Genomic DNA, 10,044 nt, shown 5'->3' on the forward strand with positions numbered 1-10,044 from the left:
TTGTGATCGTTATCTCTTAACATAGAAGTGTGGTTGGGTGTATCAGATTTATAACTCTAGAAGATATTACAGGGAGAATAATCACCTGCGAAGGTAGTGCACGAGATATGCAGGGCCCAGCAAATATTGGGCCAGTTGTACTCACCTATTCCACAAAAACACATAAGTAAGTAAATAAATAACTGATGATAATTGAAAAAGGGACGTCTCAGGAAATGGACAGATATGCATCAACTAAAAGATCATAATCCCAATTTCATTTGGTATTAAAGATAGTACTTATTCAATCAAGAAAATATGTGTTCATGCTCCAGTACATTAGTTTACGCTGATTGTTTAAATGTAAATATGCGCGCAGTTGTGCTTTGGTCATGTGGAAGAGCTGGTTCTTCTATATTTGGATTTGCCTCTTTCATGCAGCTTTTAACAAGTTACAGTTTTGCCACCGAAAAATACCCTCCTTATATCCAAGTAACAAGAATGAATACATGGACTTCAATAAAACTAATGTTGTTATACCTTCCAGACGACAGATCCCTCAGTATCCAGCGCAACAACACTTCCATCCACCATGCAGCATATAACTGCAACACCACAAGCCAAGTTGAATGTAATTGAATCTGAAACACACACCATAATAGCACATGCTACCAACCATCTAAATTTGGACAACAATCCATAACATCATAAAAATAAAATTATAAGAAATATGACAATCTGAATGTCCAATAAAAATTTTAAGACAATCGTTGTAGCCTTAGACCTTTGTACACAGCTCTGGATGCCTTTATACACCTATCTTTTGTATATCTCTAACACCCTCTACCACAGATAACCCACTGTATGGTTGACATGCAGGCTACAAGTCATATTATGGGTGAGAAAATGGATTAGCCAAGTGTTGCCCTCTGGATGCCCTCACATTCGAATATGGAATTTGGTATATCAACACCTTCTGTGCACGTGTAATGGTTATATGGTTCACATGGGCTAAAAATAGAACTTAAGGGCGTCAGGTTAAGTTCATCAAAGGTTGCTCTCATAAGAAGGAAAAGATATCTGAAGATCCAACCAACATGTTAATGCAGGGGTAAAGTAGCCTAATGCATTTATAAATTCCTTTGAATGTCGTTACAGATGTCGGATATTGTATATCTCTAACAAAGGATATCAACATCAACAGCACTTTAAAAGCATGCCACTAGATCTCCTCACTGTTCTTATGTTAAGAAGCCAACAAGTTGCAATTTTAAATCAAAACCGAATAAACTACGAAGGATAATCAAAGAAAGTTGCAGTAAATTTTAAGCTTTTGGATCTTTACCAAACAATCTAACAGGAAATTGCTGTAGAACTGAATTTTAAGCAAACCCATTCTGCTTAATATCTAGTCACGGACAAAAATAAAACAAGCTAGAACAAATGGATGATGCACACAAAACAAGTACCATTTCCAGATGAAGGATTGACAGAAAGTGACCCAAAAATAGGAACTCCAAACTCTTGTACCCATAGTTGACCAAATGGCAGAGCCTGCAGAGGAGAAAATTGTTTAGCAGGCTTGCAAAGAAGCAAATATTGACAATATTACAAAGTATAAGAAGCTTATGCTGTTGATACCATAGAGCAACACATATCATCCCATCCCTCTCCCTGAGTGGAGGGATTGGCAAAGAAAAGATTAACAAAGACGGGAAGAAGAGTATTCGGTTAGATATTCTAGACAAATTCTATCATGTACTGGCCTAGTATGCCATAGGGATAAAGAGGCAATTGACAAAGGTACCATAATATTCAAGACACATATATCTGATATATCTTTTAGCAACCAGCCAAGCTCTGAGACGACCAATCTTCTCGTACATCTAACAACATCCAACTTTAGTTTCACCACATGGTAAAGGAGTTAATCTCTTGGGTACCATTACTATGTAGAGCAATCATCTTATCAACCACAGCCTGATGGCAAACAAACTGAGTTATTTCTTTTGTTACAGTTTGTATTGAGATAATGGATAAACTTGTAAGGGAATTATGATATGACGGTGACATGTGGTGATAACTCAATAAACTATTAAGTACAAAAATCATTTGGGAGTGCATTGATTACTTCTTGAAAAGCAAGGAAAGAGTGGTATCATCAGTAAAGAGCTCAACCGGTCTAGGAGATTATTATGCTAAAGCAGGCAATGAGTCACTGGGATAGTTTGTAGACCTTTAACTAGGTGCAGGTAGGGATTTGATTGAGGTAATTTTTTATGAAGCCGAGGAGGAGTAGGAGTCTCCAAATAGGAAGAATCAGAGAGGAAGGAGTCATGAATATCGTAGTTCCATTTAGTGAATTTGGTGAGACATATGAACGTTACATAAGCTGCAAACTATTGCTAAAATAAAGTATTTCTTTGTCACGGAGTCATAGCATTTGTAGCTTCTTTTTTTTTTTTTTTTTCTTTTTTTTTTTTTTTTGAAACTGGTAACTGTATCTTTTATATTTCAATGTAGCAAAACAGTACTTAGGTAGTACTGAAACCATATTTACAACAAACTAAATCTTACTGCACTATTTCTATATTGAATCTAAAACATCAATTATAGAGACAGTATCAGTTGGGTAGATCTGGTTTCACCAAAACCACAAAAGCAAGATAAAGTTTAGCTTAATCTTCTGTAACCCATTCTCCACTTTCTCAAAACATCTGGAATTTCTCTCCTTCCAAATTGTCCACCAGATGCAGGTAGGGACAATACTCCATCTGCACCTGTCCTTTGCCTGTAAGCCTGTTTCCTCCCAACTCCTGAGAGCATCTGTGACCTTTCCGGGCATGGTCCAAGAGATGCCTTTGAGGTTTAGAATAATTCTCCACAGTTGAGTTGTAAACTTGCAATGAAGGAAGAGATGATTAACTGTCTCTGTTGTTTCTCCACGCAAAAAGCATCTGGAACATAAAAGAAGTCCTCTTTTCGTCACATTGTCTTGTGTAAGGGCTGCTTCTTTAGCAAAAGTAACCACACAAAACATGCTACTTTGTGGGGAATTTTAGTTTTCCAGATGTGTTTCCAAGGCCAGTTGGCTATCTGCTGGTTAGAGTGATTCATCTTTGTGTAAGCTGCATTGACCTTGAATATTCCCCTGCAATTGCCTTGCCACCATAACACATCATCACCTGTCTGTAGTCCACCAAACTGATCTATTGAACTGAAGAAGTCAGCCACTCTTTGTATTTCCCAGTCATTGATTTGTCTCCTAAAAATGATGCTCCAGCCTTGAGGTATCCACATTTCTGCTATATTCCTTTGTTGGTAGAGCACTAAACTGAAGATGTCTGGGAAAGCCAACTCCAAACTGCCCATCTCATGCCAATTGTCCTTCCAGAACCTAGTTTTACTTCCATCAAGCACTTTGATCTTGGAATTGGCCCTCAACTCACTCCACAATACTCTAATAGATCTCCATAGACTCACCCCATATGGTGTTGTGACTTCCTTAGTCACCCAGTTATCTTCCTGTTCATACTTGGCTCTAGTTACATTGCCCCACAAGAGTTGATTCTCATTGGTGAACTTCCACAACCATTTCATTTTGAGAGCTTTAATCTGAATCTTCAAATTCTTGATCCCCAAACCTCCATATCTCTTGCCACAAGCAAGTGCTTTTCACTTAACCAAGTGGTAACCCTTCTTCTCTGTGTTCCCATGCCACAAAAAATTCCTCTTGATGCTATCCAACCTGTTGATGACTCCGATTGGAATGCGGAACAGGGACATCATGTATGTTGGAATTGCATCAAGAACTGAATTGACTAATGTCAATCTACCACCCATAGACAGATACTGAGCCTTCCATCTAGCCAGCTTTTTGCACATCTCTCAATAACATTGTTCCAAATCTCAGAAGACTTTGATTTTGCTCCCAAAGGCATTCCCAGATAAATAGTTGGTAAAGCCCCTACTTCACCACCCAAAACAGCTGCCAACACATCCATATTTGTAACATCATTGATATCCGAAGGAAACCCATTTTTGATAAATTTCGGGAGAAGTCAAGTGTTTGCTTCAGATATTTGAAGAGAAGTATCAACTTTCAACAAAATCATTTCTTTTTCTCTTTTTTGGGCGCGGGGGGGCAAAAAATGTTTTTTCAACCAAACACCAAAAAGTAAGCGTTTCGGTTTTTGGAAAAAAAGATAACTTTTCTTTCTTAGTGTTTGGTCCAAAAACAGTTTTTGCAAACGATTGAAAAACTTTCCAAAATAATTTTTCCAAATTTTTGAAACAGACACTGCCTTCTGGTAATTGAAAAACATTTTCCAAAATGAGTTCTCAAAATTTTGAACCACGCTGAGATTCTGAACAAAGCTGGTCAACCAAAACCAAAGTTCCACAATCCCTTACCTACCCCCATCCATCCCTTCACCCAGATAATGACCACTTAAAACATGGAGGATGGGGAAACGGGTTTGTTCTGACAAAGAAACAAACGAGGACTTGTGTGTTGCAAAATGAAAAAATAATAAAATTAAATAAACGTAGAAGTTTCATCCTGTTCACATGCTATCATGATTCTACCTTCTACATATTCTTTATAACTACATAAACTTCTATCACAATCACAGATTATTACGGGATTTCTATATTATCTTCAGATTCTTAACAGTATAAATGTTTGACTGGAATGAAATTTGTATCCCCTTTTCCACCGAAAAATTAATTATAAAGTAATGATAAATCATGTTAGCCCAGACTCTGCCAAGAACCAAAGTGCCTCACATGATGGTGACATTGTTTCTGTTAAGGTCTTAACTCACATCTTAAAATCAGACCAGATTGTCTCGTATATGATCAGATGCCGAAAATGCAGCCGGTAAAAAATTCAGTTTCTTTCTACAGCTTAATACTAGCATAAATTATCTGCTTTCACATGTTATATACTCCCTTACCTTTTAATGGCAAAAACAAGTAACTACTCAGTAACATATAAGGCCATATGACCAAGTGTATGGAGTTTTTTAATGGCAAAAACAAGTAACTACTCAGTAACATACAAGGCCATATGACCAAGTGTATGGAGCTAAGATCATAATATGAGATTTCTGGACACAGAGAAAAAGGTTGCGTCACTATTATCTAGTCGAAGATATGGAAAACTCTCTAACCACCAACAGGGAATAAAATTAATGTCAAAAAACACATTTGCCTATAGATCCACTAAGTATGCAAACTGTTCCTATGAAATACAAGTTGTGACATGAGGAGGGTCCCGAATTACTTTTCTTCCACTTGGTCCATCATTATTATATTCCATAAGAAAAAAACAGAAAAATGTATTCCAAAGAAATATAAATGCAAACTGCTTACCCCGACAAATAGTGCTGTTACTCTGCCACTAGTGGATGCTACATAGAGTTTTTCAAGCACCTAAAAAAGTTTTTTAAAGAAAAAGGTTAGGAGTATAAGAAAAGCAAGTTGCTTAAAGAAAGAAGAAGATCTGTGACTAGAGCTGAGATGTTGTAGAGTTGTTAAGCATAATTGTTCCAAAGCAGTGTTGTACACAGCAAAAGCACATAATAACATGCAATATATGGTAATCTTCAGCTGTGTCCAAATAAGATGAGGGGCAAAAATGAAAATCATTCTTGTGGATCTCAAGGAAGGTTTTGCTAATTAGCCCTTTAATAATGTACAGCCACAAACATTCTAGAAAATGGCAAAAGATTTCAAAAGAAGGGTAAGTCTATCTACAAAGAAGGCCATGCAAAACCACCTCATCAAGTGCAGGTGCACCGAAAATGCTACCACCACATCGAAATTTGTAAACACAGTAGCGATTCTCATAATCAAGGGCATAGAGATTATGGTCATGTGACCCACACCTGCAGTCAATTAAATGAAGACAATAGAATGAGTTATTCAGTTTCAGTGAACGAATGCTAATTGTATCAAGATGGCAAGAAACTTGGGGACCCCATCAACAAAAACCATTAGAGCACACGTACCTATTTATTCTCATCTATTACATTTTGATTTTGATTGGGAACTTAATAGAAAATAAATACTTTTCTAAAGGATAAAGAGCGCCAGTTTCAACATATATGGCTTCATAGTCTCATTCATAGCTAGCTTGTTTGCAACCATGTTGCATGCACTCTTCATTTGCCTGACATACTCCTGTTGTATAGGAATTACGTGGCTAAAGTGCTTCATGCAAATCCTCAAAATACACTAAAGGGTCGTCTGATAACATCTATTAGAGAAAAATAATCATTATATAATACTCCCTCCGGTTCAAAAAGAGTGTCCACTTAGTCTTTATTTTTTGGTTCAAAAAGAGCGTCCACTTACCAAATCAAGAAAGAATTAACCTTATTTTTCCAAATTTGCCCTTATAAGTGTAAAGGGGCCAAATCCCAATACCTATTTAATTGGGGTTATTTAGTCAAATTACTTATTCTTGCCTAGGAGTTAGCATTTTCTTAAGGGGTGTGCAAATGGCTAAGTGCACGCTCTTTTTGAAGTGGAGGGAGTACTATGCTTTATTAATCAATTTTTTTGTCACCACTGCCATATCACACATAAATAGTAACGGCATAATCGAAATATAATGGATTATTCTATATTGTAAAAGGTGTCATAAGAATACACATATTACCAAAGCATATAAAAAAACCTAAAGTGACAAAAGAAAAACCTAAAAGTAAGCTATCTTACTTTAATGTAGGTAACCAATGAAATCATGAAGCATCGTCAAATAAAGATTTCTAACATTTCTGAATTTAAAATGCGTACACGTATAATAATCATTAAAGCAAATTTTGGTTTTCGTGCCACAATTTTTTTTTTGGAAAGGATGAGCACACAGAAATATAGTTTTTCTAGCAAGGAGAAAGATATGTGTAATTGTTATTATGACATCCTTACTAGAGTTCTATCCAACCATAGTTGTTCCTGTAACAAATGAGTGGTGTATACTCCAAAAGTGTTTATTAATAGAAAACAAATTTCTATCCATTTGAAGTCAAAGACATGAAAGTTTATTACAGAATGAACCAAATGTTCGGTGATAAATGCATATGCACGAAATAATCAGTGATTGTCATGCACCATATTAACTCTGATATAATCCACGCACAATTATTCCGTGAACCAAACGACCTCTAAAAACTTGTCAATAACTAGAATGTCCTCTTCCAGATAAATATCCCTACAACGCCATATAGCACAGGTTCATGACAAAAGATTGACAAGTATTAAGTGTTCATTTTCATTGCAACGTCATTACCCCAAGAAGGGTGATTTTTGAAACCCAAAAAGTGACAACAGCAATACCTAACAACAACAAGAAGAAAAAGAAATGAAGAAATTGATAAGCTATAATTATCAAGAAAAAGAAAAAAGAAGTAACAACTATAAGCTATAGCAGACTGTACAGCTTCGCTGACCATCTTCGACACCGTGTCAGAAAACAAATCACACCAAATTTCTTCAATTTTTCTTCAGGTTCTCAGGTCAATACTAACGAGCTCTTGGTAATTCTAGGATGTCAACAGGTATTAGACTATTCAAAAACATCACCTCAACATGAGCTCTCCGTAATTCTAGTAGTCAATTGGAACTTCAACAGTTCAAACACTTATCCAAAAACACCAGGGGCTCTCAGTAATTCTAAGAAGTTAACTGGCACTTAGACCATTGAACGGAGCAAACATGAGCTGACATCAGAAACAATGGAACCCAGCTGGTTCTATCCCCCCGCTTTCGTGTGATAGGTAGCGGCACTCAGTTGCTAATGCAACAAAATGAATTTGGATGATGAGATCATTAGCACATTGTAAGAAAACATATCACATGAGGCATTCATGATAGATCGAATTAAACCGCATCTCCAGAAATGTAAAATTAAACCGCATCTCCAGAAATGTAAGGACATCAAGAAGTCGATATAACATAATCCGCATCCTTTTCCTGTATTTAACTGTGGTTATCCCTTCCCAAGCCCCCTCCCCAAAGTTGAAATAACAGATAAATATGCACTGAAATGCCAAAAAGCAGAGAAGAAATAGACAAGCTTCGGATATAGAGAAAATTGACAAGTTTATCAAACAGTTACATAAATTTCCTGCATGAAACAACAGTAGATAAAGAACAGAAATTACCAGACCAAGTGCCTCTCTTTGTCGATGACTGGCTGTGATTTGACCTTAAAATTTCAGAGGTTGAGCACAAAAATAAATGTCAAACAACAGTCAGCATGGAAAACTCTAGTAAACAGGAAAGAAAGACAATTTCCAGCAGACTATCATGATTCATGACTATAATCAACAACCTACTTTAATTAATCGTCAATTGGTCTACAATCATCACTGGATTATCAAGAGCCACCTCATGTAAAAACACAAGAGTCCAACATATTTTAAAGGAAAAAGTGCATCTTTGGTACATATGTGTCAAAAATGGAGCCTAACTCAACCCCAAAAGCTAGCTCTAGCGGTGAGGATTAACCAAGGCCATATGAGGAGACTAGAAATTCCACATCCCACATCACTCACACCCCCTTGCATGCCTAGGACGGGACATCTGTAACACTGACAATAAAGATGGGGGCCTAACATCGGGTAAACAATGAATTGGGATGGAGTTGACTCTGATACCATGTTAAAAATGGACCTTGGGCCTAACTCAATCCCGAAAGCTAGCTTTAGAGGTGAGGATTGCCCAAGACCATATAAGCAGACGAGGAAATCCATATCCCACCGATGTGGGACTCAACGGTAGGCTTCAATGGTTGTGCACTTAAATATCAGGTTTAGTTCGCATTGCGCACGGCTCAAACCTATGACCTAAGTCACAAGTTCCTCAATCTTTGCCACTTGAACAAGCCCTGGGGGCCTCAATTGTTTAACTATTTAAAGCATTCAAAGGTTGTTTTTACTTATTTATCTTTTATTTTGTGAACACCACCCATAAATTGGAGTCAAACCTCTAACAATGCAAACAATCCTCTTAATATAGTGTATATAGTATTTTACATTATTTACGATAAAACTAATTTTGATGTAACAAGAACTTTTATCTCAATTAGGTGAAAAACTTTTTAAAAATTTAATTAATAACTGAATACTCAAGAAACCAGTAAAAATCTCATTCTTGTAAAACTTCTGTGCTATTGAATCAAAATTCTATCATAATACAAAATGATAACCCATCTGATAAATAGAGCAGAAAACTTCTACAGGTTTGTGATTCTTTGTTTATTCTTGATTATCTAATATTCAATTGAACATAAAGATTTTTTTTTTTCTATTATTGAGATAGAATTTTACTTTACATAAGAGAAAAATAAAAGAGTTACTGTGAAAAAGTAAATCTAATCATACCTCTCCTTGTGTTTGAAAATTCCAACAAGGGATGCCACTTGAAAAGTTCAGAAAATAAATGTTTCCGTCATAGCATCCGACAATAACCTGTAGGTGAGATCTCTTTCAGCTGATGTAGAACTTACAAACTAGAAAACTAGGATAGAAAAAAGTTAACATCTATAACCTGAGAAAAGTCATCTAGAATTGCTGCGGAACTCTCAACACGTCCTTGTAATTTGATCTCCCACAAAACAAGACCACTAAACACATTTGCGGTGAATTAGTACGGTCAGATGCTTTTCATCACCGAAGCCAGAAAACCATCTCAAGTTGAGCATAAAATTGTTCATATATTGATAAAGAAACAGATAGCTAGGGTAGAGAATAAGATAACTGAGGCAACAATGCAGCCATCCAGTAAGCTTGCTTTGGACTAGACAAGGAAGTTACATATTTCACAACCCAAGCAACAATGACAGCTAAACTAAAACATCAAGCATATGCAATGCAGAACAAAATTTCGAATAACAAATTGAAGGAACACATGCAAACAACACATTCGAAAACCAGAAATGAAAAGCAATGAGAAGACTTCACTCTAGATGGGATGTACTTAATTATCAAAAGACCTCACACTATTGACATAAGTGATAGCAGAAAATGACAATAATAAAACCCAGCATTTAAACCA

The 10,044-nt window shown here is 36.3% G+C and overlaps 1 protein-coding gene across 4 annotated transcripts in view; it reads right to left on the reverse strand.

Annotated features, from left to right (window-relative positions):
• Positions 1–10,044, reverse strand: part of LOC132063512 (putative acyl-activating enzyme 19) — a 32,747-nt gene that overhangs the window by 11,980 nt on the left and 10,723 nt on the right. For 2 of the 4 annotated variants that reach the window (XM_059456076.1, XM_059456074.1), the window contains 8 exons: positions 9,538–9,613; positions 9,372–9,458; positions 8,151–8,194; positions 5,762–5,870; positions 5,356–5,415; positions 1,449–1,533; positions 520–584; positions 86–145 (listed from right to left, as the gene is read on the reverse strand). In XM_059456076.1, the coding sequence (XP_059312059.1) occupies positions 86–145; positions 520–584; positions 1,449–1,533; positions 5,356–5,415; positions 5,762–5,870; positions 8,151–8,194; positions 9,372–9,458; positions 9,538–9,613 (586 nt within the window). The remainder of the gene's footprint in view (positions 1–85; positions 146–519; positions 585–1,448; positions 1,534–5,355; positions 5,416–5,761; positions 5,871–8,150; positions 8,195–9,371; positions 9,459–9,537; positions 9,614–10,044) is intronic. The other 2 variants (XM_059456073.1, XM_059456075.1) reach the window with 1 other exon arrangement.

Source organism: Lycium ferocissimum, chromosome 7, assembly GCF_029784015.1.
Source record: "Lycium ferocissimum isolate CSIRO_LF1 chromosome 7, AGI_CSIRO_Lferr_CH_V1, whole genome shotgun sequence".
NCBI lineage: Eukaryota > Viridiplantae > Streptophyta > Magnoliopsida > Solanales > Solanaceae > Lycium > Lycium ferocissimum.